At 40.7% G+C, this 24,917-nt stretch overlaps 1 protein-coding gene across 4 annotated transcripts in view; it reads left to right on the top strand.

Moving 5' to 3' along the window:
• Nucleotides 1–1,620: 1,620 nt before the first annotated feature.
• Nucleotides 1,621–24,917, top strand: part of adcy2b (adenylate cyclase 2b (brain)) — a 70,061-nt gene continuing 46,764 nt past the window's right edge. For 2 of the 4 annotated variants that reach the window (XM_079656171.1, XM_079656172.1), the window contains exons 1-2: nt 10,091–10,906; nt 24,575–24,772. In XM_079656171.1, the coding sequence (XP_079512297.1) occupies nt 10,640–10,906; nt 24,575–24,772 (465 nt within the window). In that variant the 5' untranslated portion in view covers nt 10,091–10,639. Of the gene's footprint in view, nt 1,664–10,090; nt 10,907–24,574; nt 24,773–24,917 lie in introns of those variants that run through there. The other 2 variants (XM_079656170.1, XM_079656169.1) reach the window with 2 other exon arrangements.

Genomic DNA, 24,917 nt, shown 5'->3' with positions numbered 1-24,917 from the left:
GAAAAGCATGACATGGGACCTTTAATACATTTCGTGTAACTCTAAACTCATAAATGACCCATTTTTATTCTACATAGTTTTCATAATGTATGCAAACTGTTTATAGACCCTTTCAGATGAAGTCGTTTTACTGGCCAACGGGTGAATGTAAGTCTAATAATCCCTTATCCTATGTGTTGGTCTCCACAAGTCCTAAGAGTAATATTCAGCTTTGAAAGGAAACGTTTGTTTTGTAGTGGGGTTGTATGCGGTACTTATCCATAGTCTGTATATCACATTCTGTAAACTGCTATCTATGCTCGCCTTAAATACACCAGACTCCATTGAGAAAAACACTACTTGTACTTTGCAGAACACACATGTTTTTTGTCTGCTGTTGTCGTTTGTTTGTAATATTGTGGGACTTTGCTGATTTTGAACCATTTACAACAGTGGATCCCAACATGAGGGTCTCTACCCCCACTAGGGGTCGCAAGAGCTTTTTCACTCAGTGTTTTAGGTATAAAAGTTATTAGATCAATAGAACAAGTGCCAGGGAGAACAAAAACACAGAATTTTTCAAAAGAAAGAAAACGTATCTAAGATTAGTTTGAAATTCAACAACAAAAAAGCGAAATACAAAGAGATTATTAAAAGTTCCCCCTGAAATATTCACAGCAAATATTCTTCTAAATTGCTTGTTTTTACGAGTGTTGCTTTCACTTTTTAGGTTTTCACACAGACTTGTTTTTCACTGTCATTGAATATATTACCAGGAAATATCCACTAAAACAGGGGTCATCAGTTAACTCGTTGATACAAAAGAGGTAGTTAGAAGGAAACACATGTGCACCATTGCTTTAAAACACAAAATATGACACAGACAGACACATGTAACTGTTGAAGGCAGCCTTAAACCACCATCTCCTGTTCTACACGGTAAAATGTATGTTTTGTCGATGGAGTCTGGTTGCTTTGAAGCCTATATTCAGTGTTTCAGTTCCTCGTTGGAGAAGGCTGGCGATAGCACATTAAAGCAGTTGAAACTATTCCAAATATAGTGCAGAATTACACTGGTACTGAGGATTTTAAGGTTACTAGATGACGTTTTGGTGCAACCCATGTAAACAACACAACATGGCTTGGATTTCCTTTACGTACGCATATCTGTTTCTTCAAACTGGCGGCATGCCAATACACCAACACCTCATACAACCCCACTACAAAACAATCCAAACTATTCCTTTAAAAGCTGCTAATTCTCAGAAGACTCTCTGTCTCTAATTACCCTCACACGGTTCATGGATCTAAATCCTATACTGAGTGTCTGAGGCTCTTATTTCTTCAGTAACATGGGCTTCTTCTCCTCAACACTGGGTGGTGCACATGTACTTCTGTTGGTGCTGAATTAGGAGGAACATAATGACTGAGTTGCTTAACCATCTGTCCTCTGTACGTTTAAACCCCTAAACCAAATATAGAGGTGTTAAGCTTTACAGTGGATATACAGTCGCTGTCAGGTGTGTGTATGTTTGGTTCAGGATTACATGTACTCTCTGCCACCTGTCTCCAGCCCTGAAGCACCTGACGCACTCCACTGGTGTGACCTCCTGAACAGTAATAGAGGTGAACTTCAGAGGGTTAGACCTAACGCCTCGGGTGAAGCTAAAAAGGGGCCCAAAAAGTGAGTAATTTTCCATTTGAAACCAGCTACCTGCTCAAAGGTGAGACATTTGGATTAGTGTTCTGGGTGCTCAGGGTGACACGTATTAAAGTTAAAACATGAGACAAGTCAGAGCCTGCCTTTGTATTTGCAGGGAAACTGAACCTGTTTCCTCAGCTTGGATAAGGGCTGTGTTTCATAACGAATCATAAATAGAAATAGTCATTTAAAGAAATCATATGTCAAATATATATATTTTAGAAATGCACTTAACTACTGTATATTGACTATCATCAGCAATCGCAAAATTAAATAAGTTAACACTTCTCAATGTCAATGAATTAGTCTCTTGTGAATCAGTGATTTTCTTCATCCACACTCTGGTTTGATTGTTGTTTGAAGAAGAAGAGCAGAGTACAGACAGATGAGGCTCCTGTCTGACCATCTGCTCATAATGGACTTAGTACCCTAATGATTCCCATCTTTACAGTTTGCATATGAGCTGTGAGAGCTGTTATAATCCATATTTCTATAGTAACGAAGGATCAAATAACATTCTGTCATGTTTGAACAAGCCGGGGAGATATCACACAGTTCTGCAGCTCAACCCCACCTTTACTGTTTTCATTCACTCTTACTGCTCTCGTTCTGTTTGCAGCTTTTAGAACGTTATTGCTGAAATAGCTGCCCCGCACCAAACAGTAGACTATCAAATCAAATCAAATCAAAAAATGTTTAGATAACACATTTAAAAGCGATTTTTGGTCGAGCCAAAGTGCTGTACATGTAATAAAAACACATTACTACAATCACAATAATTTACAACAGAAATATAAAAAACAATAACACAGGGAATAGTCAGGTGTCATGCTCCGTTCTGACTAGAAGGCCAGGGAGAAGAAGTGTGTTTTTAGTGAGGATTTAAAAACCCCTAGGGTCTGGGCCGACCTCACGTGGAGGGGCAGAGAGTTCCAGAGCCTGGGGCCAGCTGCTGCGAAGGCTCGGTGCCCTCGGGTTTTGAGCCTGGTCTTGGGCACTGTCAGCAACAGCTGGTCAGCAGACCTTAAAGCTCTGGCTGGGGTGTAGCGCTGGAGGATATCGGCTATATAGGCTGGAGCCAGCCCATTTAGGGCTTTGAAAACAAATAAAACGATTTTAAAATCAATTCAGAACCGAACTGGAAGCCAGTGTAGTGAGGCCAGAATTGGGGTGATGTGGTCACGCTTTTTGTGGCCAGTCAGAAGACGTGCAGCTGCGTTTTGTACTAGCTGCAGACGTTTAATTGAGGCCTGGTCCATACCCACAGAGCGTTGCAATAGTCCAGTCCTGAGGTAACAAAGGCATTAATAACCCTTTCTAGGTCTTTAAAAGATAGAAACGACTTGGTCTTGGCCAATAGTCTTATTTGAAAAAAGCAGGATTTGACTACGCTGCTGACCTGCTTGTCGAATTTAAAAGTGCTATCGAAGGCTCCAAGGCACTAAGAAACTGATTGGGTCACATAATTAAGAATTTAGCATCAAAAAGCCAGATTTTTCTTTAAAAACTGAACAAAAAGTTAATCTTATACAGGCCCTCTTCTGCTTTTGTTTAGTTTTCTCCTGTAGTGTATTATATAGCTTTATGTGCGTGTTAATGGTCTGCAAAGGCTAAAATCCCAAATGACCCTCCAGTGGGAGTTTCTCTCCTACACACCCGCCTCCATTGGACTACTTTGTTTACTTTTGTAACATAATGACATCACTATGTAACACTTCAACACATTGTACGTGACAGGCTAAGGGACGGGACATCTCTAAGTGGTTGACAGAGCCAGCTAACCAATCAGAGCAGACTGGGCTGTGGTTTCAGACAGAGGGTGAAAAGAGGTGCTGCATCACAGGCAGTATGAGACGAATAAAGACCTTTTGAACATTAAAGCATAGAGACATGTCACATAAGGGGCACAACACACAAATATGAACCTGGAAATTAGCATAATAGGGCCCCTTTAAAACTGAATAAATGTCAGTGATATGTTTCCAAGTTGTTTCTGCTGGCCAAGAATATCTGCATATTAACAATCGAATGAATCTTCCAGGTTGTTTCATTTTATAATTTGTACATGGTTGACAGTTATAAAAAAGGGATTAGAGGAGATAAATCCCTCTTTACTTTACTGAGTTATCATACACACTTCACATTAATCCTGCTGGTAATTTATTGATGCTATGGAGCTCCGGGGAGTCTTAACTCGACAATCATCCATTTCTCAAGATTTTGAGCCAAACAGAATTTTGAACCAGCCCTGTTAGGATACCCTGAACAATAGCAATCAAAGGCAATTAAAAGCCTCATTAGTTTGGCATTTTGTGAATACAAATACTTGTCAATACTTAGTGTTCCAAATAATTGTTTTTGTCAATTGATCAAATGCAAAACAGGCTTTGAGTATAGAGCACGGCGCGGTACGAAATCACTAGGTTTGATTGAGTAAATCATTGCTCTTCGTACTTAATGGATCCCACAGTGTTCGTCCTAATGAGGAATCAGGAGTTCTCAGTGTGGGAGGTATCTCTCTGTGTCTCTCTCTGCTTCCCACCTTCCTATCTTGATTGCTACGTATCTAGGTCATCTCAGTGTGTTTTAATCACCTTTGGGGTTGGAATAGACTCAGTAAGGCGATGAATATCCTGCTTTCTCTCGTCAAGGTGGGGAATCAGCGAAATGTTTAGCACACCGTCAGTCCCCTTGTGATTGTCGTTTGCAGCTGCATTGGAGTTCAAATCCATTTTGAGCAATAATTCAATTTTGCCAACACAAATCGTCTCTAGCCAGCAAAATCTCCAACAGCGTACATTATGAATGCCGAGGAGCGGATTCTGAATCGACCTGAAAATGCATGCTTCTCCCTCTTGATTTCACATAAGCAAACGGGGAAATGTGACTTCAGTCTATATACGGATTTCTGACAGTTTTAGTGGGTGTGAGACTGTTTTGTTTTGCTGTTAATGGTACACTTAAAACGGCGACAGAGGAAACCGAGCTTCAATCCAATTGTCATTTCCTCTGTTCCTCCTGAGCTCATGCTGCTCTGTCTTTTAAAAAAGTGACACGCTGAACATTTCTCTCAGCAGGCCTGCCAGAGCATGGTGCATCCTAATTACTCATTTGATTACCAAAGACAAGCTCAAATATTCTTAAACAGACAGAGGAAATTCAACACACTGAAACTGAACCGGAACAGACACGTGTGCAATTTAGCAGATCTGAAAGAGGGCCTTTATCTCCACTGCTGAGCCTGTGTGAGGGTCAGACGCAGCTGTCACTTTACACCTCAGGCTAGCATCAGCTTCCATCAGGAATAGACCATGACCAATTTAGCATATGGATACAAAATGTGTCCCAACAGTCAGACTTTCATCAAAGTTGAATTGAAACATTTGGGGGTTAATGTGCCCACAAAACCAAAAAGTATCCATCGTATTATTAAAGCTGCACTGATTATTGTTTTGGATTGGATCATGTGAAATAATTATTTTTGTATTGCTGTATAAGATAGGATAAGAGATAAGATGGTACTTTAGTGATCCCAATTTGGGAAACTGCTTTTGTTGGAGCAGCATAAAAGACAAGACATTTAATAAATAAACAAGAATGGAAATAAAATAAAATAGAAAATATACATGTAGATATTATATATACATAAATATATGACATATGGAATATTAAATATAAAATATTGAACAGATTATATATGTGTAAAATGTTCAACGTGGTTTTAATAGTGACAAACCCATAGATTTTCCCCCAACAACCTTAAGTGTATACCCTTTTTAGCTTCGTTTAGGTAATTGTTTTTGATTTTCTGGCCCACAAACTTACTTCATCCTCATTTTGAGCAGCAGGCAAGTGTTTTTGGGGGGGTTGCCTTTCCTGTACTGTGTTATATAGGTTTTAGTGCATGTAAATGGTCTGCAAAGGCTAAAATCCCTTTGTTCCCTTCAGAGGGAGTTTCTCTCCCTCACACTTCCCCCCCTGCATGAAACGTCTCCATTGGACTCCTTTGTTTACTTCAGGAACAGTTACATTTAACACTCACAATTTAATTGGCTAGCACTTGAACACATTTTACATGACAGGTCTAAGCGTTGACAAGTCACAACAGAGCCGTTCAGCTAACCAATCAGAGCACACTGGGCTCTGGTTTCAGACAAAGGGTGAAAAGAGGTGCTGCAGCTCAGGAAGTATGAGAAAAATAAAGAGCTTTTCGAACATTAAAGCAGGATAACATCTCACAGTAGGGACACATCATGGTGGGAAATCCACAGAAACAGTGTTAACATTAAAACTAGTGACAGACATCAGTCTCACTATGGTTATGCATGCTCATCCTATAGTTGCAGTATTTCCCACGGCACATGAAGGCAGCATAGGGTCCTCTCCATCTGCTTGTGCCCCTGTCTGTAAGTGGGAAGGTGTTGATGCAGAGTTAGTGTGTTAAGGCGACTCTCCCTCAATGCGCTCTCATTCTGTCAATGCCTTTGGCGCTGTGTGTGTGTGTGTGTGTGTGTGTGTGTGTGTGTGTGTGTGTGTGTGTGTGTGTGTGTGTGTGTGTGTGTGTGTGTGTGTGTGTGTGTGTGTGTGTGTGTGTGTGTGTGTGTGTGTGTGTGTGTGTGTGTGTGTGTGTGTGTGTGTGTGTGTGTGTGTATATAGAGTGGGAAGCAGGTGGTTAGCATAACTGCACCGTTGTTAATGGGATGGAGAATACGAGTTAATATAAATAGACCGTCCCTTTAATAGCAGAATAAAGCCACACATATGATGAATGTGATGTATTCTGACAGCGTGTCTAAAACAGGCGTTATAGTAAATGGTGTGTGTGTGTGTGTGTGTGTGTTTGTTTGAGTGTGTTTGTTTGTTAGGGTAGCAAAGAATGGGAATCCCCTAATTTGAGTAACATTGCCCAAGGGCTCCTGAAAAAAAAACAGCATTTATCACACTGTGCAAAGGACAAGTTAAATAAAGGAAAGCAGTTTATGCTGCATGCACAATGACCAACGCACGCACGCACGCACGCACGCACGCATGCACACACACACACACACACGCACACACGCACACACGCACACACACACACACACACACACACACACACACACACACACACACACACACACACACACACACACACACACACACACACACACACACTCCTAAACTGTTATGGGTGTGTGTTTGCATGCAACAAGCTCAGTTCAGTTCATTAATGTTGTCGTTGCTTTGTCAGGGCAGACCTAATTAGATCACAATACACAATGATTATTCAAGGCAACGTAGCAGGAAAGATTATGATATATTGCAATATGAGACACACACACACACACACACACACACACACACACACACACACACACACACACACACACACACACACACACACACACACACAAACAAAAAGACACAGAACACTGCAGATTAAGACCTCATCACACGTTGTCTGTTACCACCAGAAGGGGGATTTGATGGCAATGAAACAGATTCTCACCAATTTCCTCGGGGTTAAAAAGACGCCGACTCTCAAGAGGCAGAATGAGCAACAGTGATTGTCTGTAAATACATCACACTTCATGTCATACAGCTATCATCTTGTCAGAGGGAATCTGGGTTACTGCGATGCGTGACTCTTGGCGTCAGTCATCCCCTCCTATCTCTCTGCCATCTTTCCTGTTACTAAAATAAATATTTGGGCTCCTGCTGTTCAACACGGCCTCATCTCTTACAGCAGCATCCTGATAACATTGAGTCGTTCTCTGAGGTCACTGACACTGAGGATGTGATGCTCTTGACCCATTTCTGCAGCAAACTGGCCCTAAAATGTCCAGACAATTCTCTGACTGTAGTTAGTGGTGGTGTTGAATCAGAGTGCATGATACTTAGTTGTTTTCTTTATGCTATTTGACTAAATTGAATAATGCATTGTAGAAAATACTTTGATCCTCCTGGCACGTGTCAATCCCACACATGGGATTTTTCATTTATTTCTAATAATGTCCTGACTACATCATGTGTGCAACTGTTTTGAAACAAGGCAACACAATCAATGTTAGTTAAAGACTACTATAAGTGCCTTTGTGTTGCAAAGCTAGCGGCAGGGCTTTTGGTTGTTCAGTTATTTGGTCCAAATGTTGGATAGGTTGCCATGTTTTCTTCTAGTTCTAGTTGATAGAGGTTGATATTTTGGGTTTTGTGGGAGAAATCTCAACAAAAAGATGGTCTCTCCTAAAATTAAGTAGATGTCTATGTTACGCTAACTTTGATGGTTCTTTGACTTTTCAAATACAGCTTTCATTTCATTTTTATTTGTTCCGCTCATGGTACGCTTCAAGAGCATTTCATATTTTAAAGAAGTGGATCTGGGTCTGAAAATTGAAGCTGATGCAGAAGTACTTTATATCCTGCATTCTCTCTAATAGCCAGCAGGGGGCCAACATAATTCAGATTGTTAGAAGCCTATGAGAAAATTACTCTACTTGTGACCCGGTTTTCTATTTTAGTTAACATTTTCTTTTATTTCTGTCTTAATTGCTAGTTTCATGTCTTCTTCAATACAGCATGTCGTTCAATGAAGCTTTTCAACCATAAATTGTATAAAATAAATAGACGTAGCCTCCAGGTCTGAAAATGGAAGCCAATAGCCGCTTTCACACCCGGTACTTTGCGGTACTTAGTCTTCGATACTTAGTCCTCGATACTTAGTCCCCCCGAACTCTTTAGTCCCTGGAACTGTCCTATAGATCACGTTCTCACCGGAATAAGTCCCTGAGGGAGGATATACGCAAATGAAGCCACTGACGTCACTTCTTCTTCTTCTGCTTTGGGTTTACTGGCAGGCCGAAAAACAACTTCACGGCGTATACTGCCACCCGAAGTCCCGGAGTCCCCCGAGGTTGGGGGCTGGCTTCAGTAGAAGCTGCTGGGTCGCGTCTTCCGAGTTAATCGACAGAAGCGCCGACACCTCCTCATCACTCCACCGCTGCCATGTTTTCTTTTGTGTTGCCATAAGTTAGTCCCTCCCCGTTGGTGCGCGGGGCTAATGCTAATGCGAGCAAATAAAATGGCGGCTTCACAAAACCTTTTGGAGTTTTCACGGGGCGTGGCTTGCAATTCGCCCAGCCAATCAGAAATTGTTGGTGTGGCCGATACACCAAACCATTTCCTCCTCAGGAAAGTACCACCTCTCTAGCAGGGACTATCTGGAGGTGAAAAGGTTCGCGCAAACTAGGGACTAGTTACAGATCTTTTTGGTGTGAAACAAAATCTCCCCCCCCCCTATCGGCCTAGTTCTTGGGGAAATGAGGTCTGATTGTATAGAAGTCTATGAAAAAATGCCCCTAGTTGACTTGGTTTTGACCGCTAGTTTCAAGTGTTCTTCAATACAGCATGATGTTTGTATTTTAATGGATGGTCCCATTTAGAGGTAAAATAGTTGATAAAGCAGGGAATGCTTGTCCAAAAATGTCCCCTTTTGGCTTAAAATAACAACTTCCTTATTACAGTCTATGATTTTAACTCTGCACTTAGCATTCTTAGCATGACGATCTTAGGGCTTAGCCACGCTATGTCTAAGCCTCACAGAGCCAGCATGTCTGTACAGTCTGTTCTGTCTGTAGTTGATATCAGTTTGCCCGAAGGGAGGTTGCACTACTCATCACGGATGTTGGTTCTGTCGGCTTATAAGTTTTGGTGCTCAGAGGCACATGCTATTTTTCTTTTTATAACGCTGTAATTGCATCGTTTGTGGTTTCTCAAAGTGACCTCCAGTTCCAGTTATATTCATATTACAGTATGTTGACATGACTCTGTGTGGTTAGCGTGCTGAAAGCAAACTTGACAAAATGAAGTGGCATGGCCGTCTTCACACTTCAGGGAGCATCACATGTAGCTTGGCAAAATGGACGAGATGGAACCTGTCGTGCAGAACAGAAGTCGTTTAAAAAAGGGACACAAATGAAGGTGAGGAGGAGGAGGAGGAGGAGGAGGAGGAGGAGGAGGGAATATTGGGAATTTGGCTCGTCAGATTCTATTTAACTCCCAGCGCTGACACAACAGTTACTGCCGCTCTCAAACTTTCACTCATTAGATCTCTCTCCTCCCCCCTCCTTGGAAGCGCGGTTCTCTCTTCCTCCCACTCTCTGTCTGTCTCCTGAGGTTTTTCCTTCCTGACTTTGTTTCTTCTTCCTCCCCGTCCTTCCCCCTTTCCTTGTGTTTTTCTCTTGCTCGTCTTTTGATCTCGTTGCCGGCTGCTGCATGGCATTTCATTCTCTTTCCCTCCTCACTCTGCTGCTCCTCTTTTCTTTTCTTTTTTACACAGCTGTTACAACCACTCACACACATGCTGACAAACACACACACTTCTTCTTCATCTCTTCCCTTCTGCCAACTCTCTTATGTAAACAATCTCTTATCTTGCAAACACCATCTCCTCAATCTCACACATCACCATTCTCACATTGTTGGAGGTACAGCACACACACTTTTACCCAGCAGCTCTCCCCCACCACACACACATTAGTACACACCCTCTCTCCTCTCATTCCTCCCTCCCAGTTATTCACAATCTCTCTCCTTCTCTCCCCTCAGCTCTCATTCCTCATCTGCACCTCAGCAGAGTAACATGTTGCCTGGTCAGAGCTACAGCGCAGAGGCTCTCTATCCGACTGGCCAAAAATAAACAAGAAGGAGAAGCACGAGGAACTCATCTCTCGCCTTCGCTGTCTGACCACCTTCTCAGAGAGGAGGGAGATTGTTTTTCACACTGTCCTGACTGAGTTTGTCACCTCAAGCTGAAGGAGCGGCAGAGGATGCTGGTAAAAGTTGTCTCTCCTCCACTCAGCCGTGCATCCATCCCTCACAGCTGACCAAACTTTTTACAAAGCAGGACTAGGAGGTGGTGGACTGTGTGTTTTGGTCAGTAATAAACAAAAGCAGCACCATCCTCCCTGGAGGACGCTCCCCATGTGGCAGGAGGCTCTGTGGACCCGCGGACGCTACCTGCTGGAGAAGAGCGATGGCGGCGAGGGTGGCGAGGGGCCCGAGAGCCTGGGGGGGGACGGGGGCCCGGGGTTCCAGGGTGAGGTGTGTGTGGAGGGGGAGAAGCCCCAGGACTGGCTGTACGAGTCCTACTACAGGATGAGCCAGCAGCACCCGCTCATCGTGTTCCTGCTGCTGATCGTCATGGGAACCTGCCTCGCACTGCTCGCCGTGTTCTTCGCTTCGGGACTGGTGAGTGTATGTGTGTGTGATAACAGTGTGTGTGTGTGTGTGTGTGTTTTAACAGTGTGTGTGCATAGGTAAGTGCTTAGAGGCGTGGGTTAGTGACCACTGAAAAAACGAAAACGTTGAATTAAAGGTCCCCTATTATGCAAAATCCACTTTTTCATGTATTTTCTACATCAACATGTGTCGCTTCTGTGGAAAGAGATTCTGAAAGTTCCAGGAAAAAAGATTCTCTCACTTTTTGTCCTGATCCATTTATATAAAAACATGTCTGAAAATGAGCTGATCAAATTTTGGCCACTTTATGATGTCATAACGATTTTTTGGCTTGTGTAAACATTAGCCAATAACACACCAAGGTAACTCCCCCCCCCCCCCCACACACCTTATCACCTGGATCTCCTCCTAGAGCACCATTGTGTTCTCTTTAACCAAATATCTCTCAGAGGGGCGTGGGGAGTGGCTCTTTATTTTCATCTAAAGTAACAGACAGAGAATCAGCACTTTAGAAACAGGGCTGAAACAGAGGGGATTATGGGATGCTGCAATGATCTGTTTGGTGTTTGGAGCCAAACACTTCAGAGACATGTTCTGTATATATCTGAGACCTATAATATATTGATGAAAAACAGTATAATAGGGGACCTCTAAGTCAACAGATTTCACATTACTGTATTAGGTAAAGTGAAATCAATAATATTAAGTTGAACCTAGTATTGTTTTTATTTAAATGTAATATTATGGCTTGCAACTAACCTAATACAGTTCTGTGATTGACATGATACATTTAAGTATACAGTATAGTGTACTTTGATATATTGATATATATGCGTTGAATATAAATGCAGTTTATCGCATCAATAAACAGGAAATGTTTTTTGTTGTAAATGTCACAACATTTTAACAACAGTAAAAGGCAGCTTAATTAGTCATTTATTAAAATGTTGTGGTATTTAAAGAGTTGTTTTTTGGGGAAATTCACTTTTTTACTTTCAATTCAAACATTTAAACTGTAGAATGAAAACTAGGCTATGAAAACCTTACATTTCCTTAAGTCCTCCAGCTATTTTGCCTACAAATACTTAAGACATAGAAAGGCATGCAAGTGATATAATGATGTATGAAAAGACAGTATGGATAGCGCTCTCATGTTTGTTCAATCATTACGATTACGACGCTGAAGTGGACCGATGATTAGCTTAGCATGCAGACCGGAAACACATGGAAACATGTTTATTTAGTGCCTCTAAAGACACAGAATAACACAAAAACCTGAAGTATAAAAATTACAATTGACCCATTTATGTGTTTTATGCGCTGGACAACTTTTAGGCCAACTGTGTTTTCTACGGTGTCCGACAGGTGCAAATGCTACAACGGCCAAAAACACATTCAAAGGAAGAAATATCTTCACCACGTCAAAACACATGATTCACTAAAAGCACTGCACAAACGAAACGCTGCTGAAATAAAAAACTCTGCAAGAAGCTCAAAACTAGACGGAAACGGGAGACTAAAACCAGAGGGACCAGAGCGCTTGTTGACGTTCGTGGTTAAGTATTACTGAATGCACATAATTGTGATATTATTCTTCTCCTCTAACTCTTGAAAAAGATAATGAATAAGCGTATTTATCATGAAATGGGTCAGCAGTCCAAAGAGAAGCACACCGTCTACAGAACTGCAGACAATAGGACAATATGGATGGTTTTGAATTATATATGCGATCTTAATCATTTTTATTTTGGCCTGTTTTCCAAATCCCAGTTGTGCTTCTTCATGTTAGATGATAACCACAATTGCAGTCAAAGACCAAAGTTGCATTTCTTCTTCCTAAAGAAAATATTTCTCAAAAAACTAAATCTGCAAACAAAAGGTTTGTTAGAATATTATCCGAGTGTTTGATGTCGTGGAATACCGCACATTTCATTTGAAGCACCAAAACGATAGCCTTCTTGTTAGGATCGCTGAAGTGTCTGAATACGTTTTATATTGCAGCCTCACGAGACTGAATGGCCAATGTTCATGTGTGTGTGTGATTATATGTGTGTGTGCTTATATGCGACAACAGAAGAGGCTGTAAAGCGACACTTTAAAATTGCAACGCTGGGTTTGCAGAGTGGATGAAGAGCGGGATGAGAGTTTAGTTTGAAGTTGTGTAGGTGTTGTTGCTTTTGTCAACTGAAAAGTGTTGTTTTGGACACAAACACTCAAACACTCAAACACAGGCTATTGTTTCTCAAGTCCTGCTTTTGTGTTTTTTATGACAAAGCCATACAAAAGGAATCCCACTCACTGCAGTGATGTTGTTTCAGATTGATTGTTTTGCTGCTTTATTTTCGGGACGACCTATGCTCTTCTCTCTGTAGCGGATGGACGCTAAAGGCAATCTCTTCAACCGGGCATTATAGAGCGTTGCAATTATGACGTATTTTTGTAGGCCGACCCTGAAGTGAGGGTCCCTCGACAAAAGCGATGGGATTTTTCCATTTGATTTTGGAATATTGCAGAAAATAGGCTTTGTAGCAAACCCACACCAGTGTGTGCCACAGATCTGAAATATAGCCTACTTGTGGTGGTAGGCAGCCGAGAAAGTGTGTGTGTGTGTGTGTGTGTGTGTGGGGGGGGGGGGGGGGGGGGGGGGTGCTAGTGGAGCAGGCTCATCAAGGGGGGGGGGAGTGGAGCGGAGTTACTGCGGAGTTACTGCGGAGCGCATTCACGCGATAGCAGAGGGAAAAGGTACCACTTTATGATTTTTGAAGTGTAAATGCAGTAAAAAGCCAAAGTTAATCTATGAACGAACCCCATCACGGTCACATGGCTGCGCGTCACCACCGCTAAGCTAAAGGCGGCTAATGTTTGTCGTGCTGACGTTTAGTTGTTAGCAATTGCTTTTTTAATAACACATAGAAGCTACAAAAATGTATGGGTGGGGTATTTACTGTTGTATTTCTTTTGTAGAACAACACTTAAAGATCTCTTCAGGTTGTGTTTAACCACAGATCTTATTTCAGGATTCTTACCACAACCGTCATTTCAAGGTTTTAGGACTCATTCCTGCACCACTCTATTTAGTCTGCAATAAGGGTTGTCACAATACCAGATAGTTACTGCACCATTATTTGCGGCCAATAATAACAATATCATAGTTTACGAAAACCTGATCTTGACTTTTTTTTTTTATACTTCTATTTTTTCCTTTTGTTTTACACTCGAAAAACAAGTGTGGATGGAAAAATAATCTTAGTAACTACAAAAATAATAATTACACTAATGGAAAGTGAGTTTTAAGAGGCGCTGGATGATAAACACAATATTATCGTAGGTGTATTTATAACATGATATCAATATGAACTTGGGGATTTTAGCCTTTGCAGAACATTTACATGCACACAAACCTTTACAAGTTAAGGAAAAAACCCAACACGCATGATAGGGCCTCGTAAATAATCATGAGTAATATGTATACATTGTGTAGAGACTGGTAATGTTACGTCACCTCTAAAACCAGGCTTTGCTGGATTCTGTCACTAAAGTTCTGTTACATTCAATTGAGCTCCACACGGTGGTCGTTCCCAGGAAAACCTCCACCCAAATCGATTCCTTTACTTCTATTTAAGACGAATCAATAGATCTTATTGCCCCCGGCCAGGCATCTTATTCTCCATTTTCTATTTCTGGGTCTTCCCAGCTTCAAAATCCTAATCTCCTCTAATCATTTCACAAACCAAACAATTATTTCTTACCAATTTGTTCCTATTACAGATCAAAGCCAGACCTGTCTGCAGTTACAGAGTGTGTTCAGTGAGGCGAGTGTATGTATTACTGCTAGACGAAGAAGAATGGCAGGAATAAATAGAGGGTTGGGTTTGAACTGAGGGGGGGGGGGGAGAAAGGGAGGGAGGAGAGGATGTTGTTGTAACTGTTCTGACTTTATCAGTGAGCCGGCAGAAAGTCAACCAAAGCAGCGCTAATGCTCCCAAAATGACTGCAAACTTTTATCTCTCCCTACAGATCAGGGCTGGTGTGAGTGTGTAGTGACATAGATGTATCCACATTGTGTGTGCGCGCGCGTTCGTTTTGATGTATGTTTGTGACTGTGAGTTGTTTGGGTGTGTTTCTAAGGGAAGTCTCTCATTTCCTTTTCGGGCTTATCTGCGTTTTTCCCCAAAAATAAGTATTTTTTATTTTGGTTGCCTTGAAGTTGTATTCATTGGTGCGTGTATAAGTAGGCTACAGTATGTGTGTGTGTGTGTGTCTGTGTGTGTTTTAACCGGCATTTACATGGCAGTATGCTAACTCAGTGACAGTTTAATCGACATCAATAACATACAGTATCTGGTAATGGAACATTGGAAATCTACGCATGACAAAAAACATGTTCTTTTATTGACTGCAATGGTAATTTCTGTTCATGTTTTTTTACGTTATTACCATTTGCAACACCCACATTAATCTTTGCATTTTAGTCTTTTGATTGATCTTTGTATTATTAGTCTGCAATCAATGATTTCTCTCCATCTCGTTGACAGGTTGATAGATGCAGGGCAGTGAGAGCAGGGTGTTTTTGTGATGATGGATCACCAATCAGAAAGGACTGTGAATGAATCACCGACCGAGGTGTGGTCAGAGCCGCGATACAACAAAGCATTAATGTTCTACACGCAAACACAAGGCTTAAAATAATACATGTTGAAGAAATGAAGATATTTTGTTAATTTCTCATTGTGAAATTACATCAGTTTATAGTTAAATCAAATTGTTAACATTTAATTCCAGTCATTTTACTTTGATAATATGTGTTGTACTCTAACATACATCTCATGCTACTGTGTATTTGTACAGAAAATACATTCAAATTAAAGGAGTATCCATCGGTTTAGTATCAAACTTCCAGGATCTCACAATCGACCAAATAAACAAAGACTTTTCGGTAAAAAATGGAGCAACAGGCTGAGATATTATGCCTTTTAGTCCATAGAGGGGTTACAGTTTAAGAACTAAATACTACACTTCCCATGATGCAAACCGTGACAGAACTTTGCTTGCCTGGTGGACACCCAAACCTTATGATATGTTAACCTTATAAATGTTATTTTCTCATAGAAAGTGCTAAGCAACAGAAGACATGCAATTTTCTTTACAGGCTAATACCAACTTCCAATGACTGATAAATAGAGATGAATAAAAGACGAATTGCCCCTTATATTTGCAAGATATTGTAATGCAATGTAATGTGATTTTAAATACAAGAAATACTACATTTGCTTTGATTATCAAGTGCTGTTTTGGCGTAAAAGCCTTCAGAATTTCAAAATTCCTAATATTAATGAATCCACACTTCCTGAGTTAGACATTTCCTGAGTGCCATCATCCTTTTCCCATGGCCTTATCCTGTATGTTCCTTATGATTTGGCTGGTGGGAATATGCGGTCTTATATCTGTGTTTCAAACTGATTTGATGCAGCCTCTTCCCACTGCTGTGCCCTCTGACATGGATTATGAAATCTCTATTTCTTCACTGCGTTCCTCCCCCGGGGTGCTGAGGTGAAGAGATGTAAGTTCACAAGAAACAAAACCCTCAAGATCTCTCTCAGCAGAAAAACATCAGAATACGTGGTATACGTCTGAAATATTACACAATGAAATGTTTTGGTGTGTAGATCCGCCAGAATTAACTCACTTTTGAAGTTAATTATATTTTTAAGCTTTGAGAGTGGTATCAAATTTGATCTTTTTATATAAGTATTCAGGACTTGAGAATATGCTTCGAACTGGTTTTAGTAAAGAGGCCCTGTTATGGGGTATTCCCTTTACTCGACTGTCATATAGTTTTTTTTGTGCACTTAAATGGTCTGCAAAGGCTAAAATCCTAAAGTTCCCTGCATTGGACTCCTTTGTTTACTTCCGCGACATAGTGACATCACTACCTAACACTTGCGCTTCTATTAGCTAGCGCACTAACACGTTGTACATGATAGGCTAAGGGGCGGGAAATCTCTAAGCTGTTGAGAAATCACAACAGAGCTGGCCAGCTAACCAATCAGAGCAAACTGGGCTCTGGTTTCAGACAGAGGGTGAAAAGAGGTGCTGCAGCACAGGAAGTATGAGAAAAATAAAGAGCTTTTTAACATTAAAGGTGGGGTAGGTAATTCACTACAGAAACACTTTTTATTATATTCCATGGAATGCTCTTAACATCCCGATAGCAATGAATACATTAAATGCTTTGACAAAAAAAACATTTTAAAAAATGTCATCTGTGGAAGCCGTAGCGCTGTAAAAAGCACGACCAATCATCTGAGCCGGCCCGGCTAAAATAACTGGATGGCCTACCTGCCTGTCAGCCGTCCATCTGTGCAGAAACGTATCTCGTGCCCTCATTGGTCATGTGCGCGTTCGTGTGTGTTGGAGGAGGGGCAGATTTGTTTCGGCTGCGTACTTTCAAATTCTAGCCCACTCAAGCTGGTTTCTCCATTCTTACCTACCCTACCTTTAAAGCATGGAAACATGACACAGTAGAGGCACAACATACAAGTATGAACCTGAACATTAGCATAAAAGGGCCCCTTTAATTTATATCATAATATTTTGGGTCAAGGCTCGATGCTCTGACCTGTTTTAGCAAAGGTATGTTAATGTTCCTCCTGCAAATGGAGCACTCAAGTAAAGGTTTGTTGATTATTGATGATTTTCATAACCAAGCTGAAGGCAGAGTGAAGAAATCTGCCATGAGTGCTGCTGCATCTTCAAGCAGGATGAATATTAATAAGGCACCAAAACATGTAAAATGCTTACAGTACCATGATTTGAACACAAGCTTCTGTGCCACCTCTCCCCCTCTCTTTCTCTGATAATGTATTTGGTGTGTTTTTCTCATTTCACTGCTGAATAATTAGATTCCTGCGTTTCTCTGCCGCTGCTGTGTCTCCCGTTTTTCCTCCCAGCATAATAGCTGGATAAGCCAGACTGGGCTAAAAAAGGAAATAATTGTTCTGGATGACAATGGAGTATATTATAGCGGGCACAACACCCTGCCTCTACGCCATGTCGAGGGAAATGGCTTTTAAAGCTTTCAAAGGGGTTTTAACAGGATTAGATTGCCAACAATCAGAAATGTGCAGAGTGCAGATGCTTCTCTTTTTATCGTACCACAAAAAAGTGAATTGTTGAGAGTGGTTATGTGTGAGCATACAGCTAGGATGGGTTTTTGTCATAAAGTCCACTCAGGTATGCCCTCCGGTGTTTGCAGTCTTTGCTCACATCCTCATTGGGATTCGACGTGCGCTCCAGGCTGACTGTATAGACAAGTTTACGCGCCAAAACACGGGTAGCGCCATGACACTACACAAATGCACTTCATTTCCGCCGGAAGTCTTTTGCACAGCGTCTGTCGGTGTAAACCGATGTAAACAGTCAGACGGGCACTGGTGTAAACACAGCGATTTCGATGCTAACAGTGATGCTAGCTTGGGAACACGATTCTACTTCTTTGACTGGAGATGGCGTTACTCTCCCCCACCCGAATTCAGTGCAAAACTGGGAGGATAACATGACGACGTGGCCCAGCATAAAACCAAAATAAACTGCCTTATTTAGGTCATGCCCACAGGAGCCAACAGTTGTCTGTTGTTTACATAATGCACAATTTAAATGATCTCTTTATGCTGTGCAATATATCATATGTGCCTGTACTGTTTGAGTGAAAATAAAGTTTGATGTAATTTAATTTCATTATTGCACTGTTATTGCATTATTGCATTTCATATGTTCCTTAGAGTGCTACAATTTCTTTTAACACAGTTCATCATTCATATTAAGCTCATACTGTACATAAATAACACTGAATTAATTAATTGTTGAGAGGAAACTAAAGAAATGGCTTCAACAAGAAAGATTACATGTTTAATCCTAACAGGTATTACAAATTAAAATATAAAAGCAGCCCACACAATTACATCACTATGAAAACATTCATATATAATATTAAAAAATACAATGCATGCAGTATTTGTTGTGTTTATCTGTATTTAATGAACAACATGGCTGGGTGCTGGGTGCTGGTTTGTGGTCGTAGCACTCTCTATCTAACCACTCGTTCAGGTGCTTTCTCGAGTGATTGCAACCAACTACCGCACACGTAGTTCCCGAACCACTTTTCTTCATGTTGTAATTGTTATATCCTCTTTGTCTCTGCGATATCAGTGCTTTGTCGGCACAACGGAGCTAGCTAGCAAAACAAACCCAGTCCGCCAAAACGGAAGTGCATTGCATCGAAGGGAGGAGTTCAGGATGTAGAGCGGAAACGGCTCAATAACTTGTGTATAGCTGGCTTGGCGTCAGCAGTCATATCCCACGGGATCCCTTCGCCAGAGCCTGACTCACACACTACCTCTGCTTCATCATGCTGCTGCACCAACACACAGCAAAAAGATCTCTTCCCAAATTAGCTCAGGTCAAAAAGCTTCTGAGACTGTCAAATCTGCCACAAATATTTAAGTCTGTGACATATTTTCAGTTTGCTGCCCCGGAGAATTGTTTGTTTAGCGAATCACACACATTTCTGTGTCCACATCGATGTTCATTTTGATGCAAATTTGGTGATATCTAATCATGGAGTGGCTTGCTGATTCAAAGGTCCCCTATTATACTGTTTTTTATCAATATATTATAGGTCTCAGTTATATACAAAACATGTCTCTGAAGTGTTTGGCTCGAAATCCCCAACAGATCATTGTAGCATCCCATAATCCCCTCTGTTTCAGCCCTGTTTCAAAAGTGCCTCCCCACGCCCCTCTGAGAGATATTTGGTTAAAAAGAACACAATGGTGCTCTCGGAGGAGATTCAGGTGATAAGGGGGGGGGGGGGGGGGGGGGGGTTACCTTGGGTGGATATTGGCTAAGTTACACAAGCCAAACATTTGTTATGACATCATAAAGTGGCCAAAATCTGATCAGCTCATTATGAGACAGGTTTTATATAAATGGATCAGGACAAAAAGTGAGTGAATCTTTTTTCCTGAAACCTTCAGAGTCTCTTTACACGGAGGGGACATGTGTTGATGTAGAAGAGACATGAACAAGTAGATGTTGCATAATAGGTGCTCTTTAAGTCTGTGACATATTTTTTGTTCGCTGCCCTAGAGAATTGCGTGTTGAGCAAATCACACACATTTCTGTGCCCACATTGATGTTCGTTTTGATGCGAATTTGGTGATATTTAATGATGGGGTGGCTTGCTGATTTAACATTTACAGAAGCCGAACCCGTCCGTGCTATCATGACTTTTGGAATGAGTTCAAATGGTTTGTGTGGGTGTGTGGACGGATCAAGTCTTTGAGAGTGTGTTTAGAGTGTAGAAGCTCTCAGTGCTCTCTTGAAGCAGGTGATGGTGATTTTGCTGCTGTTTCATAATTTACACAGTCTGAAGAGGGCAAAAGACCAAAGAGAGTACTTTATTATCACCCTTGACACATTTGTGTGTGCATGTTTGTGGAGTTACGTGTTTGTGTGAATGGGATTTTTGGATATAGAGGGTTTTCTAGTCAGAATTAGGAGAGGTACTTTGGCCACTCAATGTATAATTATCTGTAGGACACGGACATTCAGAGGTCAGGGACAGTTCAGAGGATGAAAGTGCTAGAGAGGAAGACATTAAAGGGACCTGAAAGGTGTTTCACTCCCCCCCATGTTCACATGAATAATTGAACACATGACATGTCTTGCTTACTTTATTTTATCTGGATAACTGCGCAGACTTTTCATCATTTTTGCAACAAGAATAAACTGCGCTTTTCCCAGTGTCGTGTTATTCTGCAGAATTACGTTTCATAACTTGTGTTGTCCAAAACACATACTTATTTAAACCATAACCATGATATTTGAAATATATTTGAAAGGGGACCTATGCTCCTTTTCAGATTCCATATTTGTATTTAGTGCCTCTACTGTGACATGTCTCCATGCTTTAATGTTCAAAAAGCTCTTTATTTTTCTCATACTGCCTGTGCTGCAGCACCTCTTTTCACCCTCTGTCTGAAACCAGAGCCCAGACCAATGTGTTGGAGCGCAAGCCAGAAGAAGTGTGAGTGTTACATAGATGTCACAATGTTACTGAAGTAAACAAAGGAGTCCAAAGGAGGCGTTGCATGCAGGAGGGGAGTGTGTTTTGAGAGAAACTCCATCTGGAGGGTACCATGGGATTTTAGCCTTTGCAGACCATTAACATGCCCAAAAACCAATATAACACACTACAGGAAAGGGAGGCGTTATAGGGCCCCTTTAATACGTATTTCTCATTCAGCACATTTAAAACTCGAGGAACTACTTTTTCGGAAAGTGGAAACAGGATTCTTCGGAGACAGGGTCTGCAGTTGGATGATGGAGGTCTAGTTGGAGTCACAGAGATAGAGATGCTGTGTATGAGTGTGTGAGTGTGTGTTGACAGCTTTAAATGCTGACAGTGTGAGTGCAAAAGTGATGCTGTAGCACATTCTCTGGGCTCATACTGTCTGTCTGCCGAACTGTGTGTCGTCTGTTCATCTGTTAGTGTGTGTGTGTGTGTGTGTGTGTGTGTGTGTGTGTGTGTGTGTGTGTGTGTGTGTGTGTGTGTGTGTGTGTGTGTGTGTGTGTGTGTGTGTGTGTGTGTGTGTGTGTGTGTGTGTGTGTGTGTGTGTGTGTGTGTGTGTGTGTGTGTGTGTGTGTGTGTGTATGTTTGTGTTTGTTTCATGTTCAACCCGATATCACGGCAAGACGTGAACATGTGACGATTTACCATGCTGGGAGACGTGAAGATGTCACGATTTCGTCCCTTCAAACGCGACAGTTACACGGTATTGTTAACCCATGTTAACCAGTGGATAAATAACCGGAAATGCCAAATGCTACCCCAACGGTCGGTTGTTATTGTCAATATTAATATAATAATGATTTATTTTTTAGCCACACTCGATTACGCCGATTTTCTTGTTGCCCCAGCTGGTCGACACCTACTATATTTTAGCAGAAACAAAGGCTACATTAATGTATTAAATCGATGTTAACCCGTGGATGTGGAATTAAAAGACGTGACGTTGTGCGATTGAGTTGCCAGGCAACAGCTTCGGTTCATGTTAATTTACAAACTCTTCAACTACAACCTTAGTTATATTTAAAAACATGTTAGAAGGCCTCACAAAATACTTTAATGCAAATTAAAATGTAAATGTGAAGGAATGTGTGTATAACAAAATACACCGGTGATAAACGAAACCGGAAACAGACGTAGGCAAGATCCTCAGCTCGATGATTGGATGGTTTAGCCGCAATGCATGCTGGGATTTGGTGTAAAAATAAAAGAATACTTTATTCCGAGTGTGCTTGCTTTTCTCTTTGAAAGTCATCATATAACGGCATTGTAATACACGGTTCGGCTGCATTAAATATTACATATCTGCCGTAGTTCTCTCTTTATAGAGCCCTGATGAGAGGACTTCTAGACAAACAGGAATAACTGCCGCCAAAACTGAAAACGTGACGTGGATCATAAATATATCAGCAATTAAACAACATCTTACATTTCTTTTCACACAATACGTCTCCTTGCAGTATCAACACTAATTCTGTTGACTTTTACATTTGATCCAATTGGTAGATAGGATGTATTTACACCATAACGGTGCAGAGCTGATAGAAAGGGACACCTGGTGGTTAAAGCACGTTATTGAATTGTATTTTTGTATTATTAGATATTAATAGGAGGATGTGCAAAACAGACAAACTAATAAGGCTTGATTTAAACATTAAAGAGCACTTTGGTCTTCTTTTGAATAAGAAAAAAGCTTTGGGGGTATAGAAGAAGAATGGAGGGATGAAACCCTCTTTAATGGTCACACATGCAGAGCACACAGGGACATTTGTATCTTCAGATAAATATTAAGCCTGACAAAGTACTTAACGTCTAATATATTGTTTTCCTGCAATGTTAACTATGTTTAAGCACTTATTTGCTTATTATTAAACTGATATTATACATATAGTCTTATAAGATGTATTTAATGTTGGAGGTATAAACACATATTGATAGATTTCTTGTAATGCACTGTTGAGGAACCTGCGACCCAAGTTTTTCATTCATTGCATAACTACATCGTAGTTGTGTATAAATGTTTGTCAATAAACCTTAGCTTAGAAAATCTTGAAATCTTGAAAGGGATGTGCAAACTAGTCCTTATATACAGTCTTTAATTAATTATTAGTAGAGAATAACGAGTAATGAATATACTTTATAGGGATCCTATTAATATCTAATAATAAAATAATAAAATTCAATAACGTTCTTCAACCACCAGGTGTCTTTTGAAATTGAAGATGTTGTTTAATGGCTTATATATTTATGATCCACGTCACGTTTTCAGTTTTGGCGGCAGTTCTCCTGTTTGTCTAGAAGTCACAAAGCAAGAACACTCGGAATAAAGTATTCTTTTATTTTTAAAAAACGTTTTCAGATTTCAAATCGCATAAACACCAAATCCCAGCATGCATTACGGCTAAACCATCCAATCATCGAGCAAAGGATCTTGCCTACGTCTGTTTCCGCTTTCGTTTATGACCGGTGTATTTTGTTATACACACATTCCTTCACATTTACATTTGAATTTGCATTAAAGTATTTTGTGAGGCCTTCTAACATGTTTTTAAATATAACTATGGTTGTAGTTGAAGAGTTTGTAAATTAACATGAACCGAAGCTATTTCTCCACTGGTTAACATGGGTTAACAATACCGTGTAACTGTCACGTTTGAAGGGACAAAATCGTGACATCTTCACGTCTTGCCGTGATACCGGGTTGTTCATGTTTTACGTCTATCCAAGGACTGAATGTCCACATTAGGACACAAAAGTAAGGGAGAATTTGACTATACTGGCGTCCATTTTGTGTTAATTTGTATCTTGTTATTTAGGTTTACGGTTAAAGGATATTTTTTGGTCTACTCCTGATCGGTTATTGGTTTGGTTTTATGCATTGCAGCAGGTAAATCAGTGCTTGACATAAACCTTTTTTTGCCTTCAAGACACTTCGGCTATTAGTTTTCCAAAGGCAACTCAGCATTTTCACTATAGCCACATTTTGTTATTGGGGATTTACGGTTTAAGTCATAGATTCATTGATTCGTTATGGTGCGCTACAATTTCCTTTAAGAACTACATTTGCAAAATGTGCTGTGAACACCCAAATCAAGACTACATAACACTACAGTCATCAAGTCTTCAGGTTGTATTAGGTTGTGTGTAAAACTGAGTTTGTATAAAATCATGAAACAAACACATAAAAAGAGTGGCCTCTTATTGCACAAGTGGTGCAGGGGTGGATAGAGCTTATTATAGAGCAAATTACAATTAACTGAAAAACCTATTTAAATATCTTGCATACAAATTGCCAAATACAAATTTGAATAAATACATCCATTAGAGATTTAACAAAAAAAGTTTTTTTGTAAATCCAAAATGTCAATCAAAGTCATTTTTTACATTTTCCAGTTAAGTCTTCACTTTTTCATTATTACAAATTGTATTCATTTGTTTGAATTTCTGAATATGTTAACAGATCATATTTTATAAGTGTGTTTTATAGGTTATGAATTTGTTAAACTCCAAACCTGAAACTGTCTCTGTTTCTCGGTTTCTCTCTCCAGAAAACAGAAGACCACCTGACGTTCTTGATCACGGTGCCCGCTGCCCTCTTCCTCTTCCTGTCCATCTTCATCCTTGTCTGCATCGAGTCGGTCTTCAAGCGGATGCTCCGCCTCTTCTCTATCCTTATATGGGCATGTCTGGTCACCATGGGTTACCTGTTCATGTTCTCAGGAGGGATACTCAGCCCCTGGGACCAGGTAAATAAATCCATGTGTTCTATGTGTGTGTATCTGGATGTGTGTGTGTGTAAAAGTACATGCAGATGCATCTGTTGGCATGGTTATTCCCAATGTAGCAGTTTGGTGTGCACATGGTTTAAATGAGCTGTTCTGGTCTTGCAAG

The sequence above is a fragment of the Notothenia rossii genome, assembly GCF_949606895.1.
Source record: "Notothenia rossii genome assembly, chromosome: 10".
Classification (NCBI taxonomy): domain Eukaryota; kingdom Metazoa; phylum Chordata; class Actinopteri; order Perciformes; family Nototheniidae; genus Notothenia; species Notothenia rossii.
Note: the sequence above shows the minus strand (reverse complement) of the source record. Positions and strands in the feature narration are given on the sequence as shown.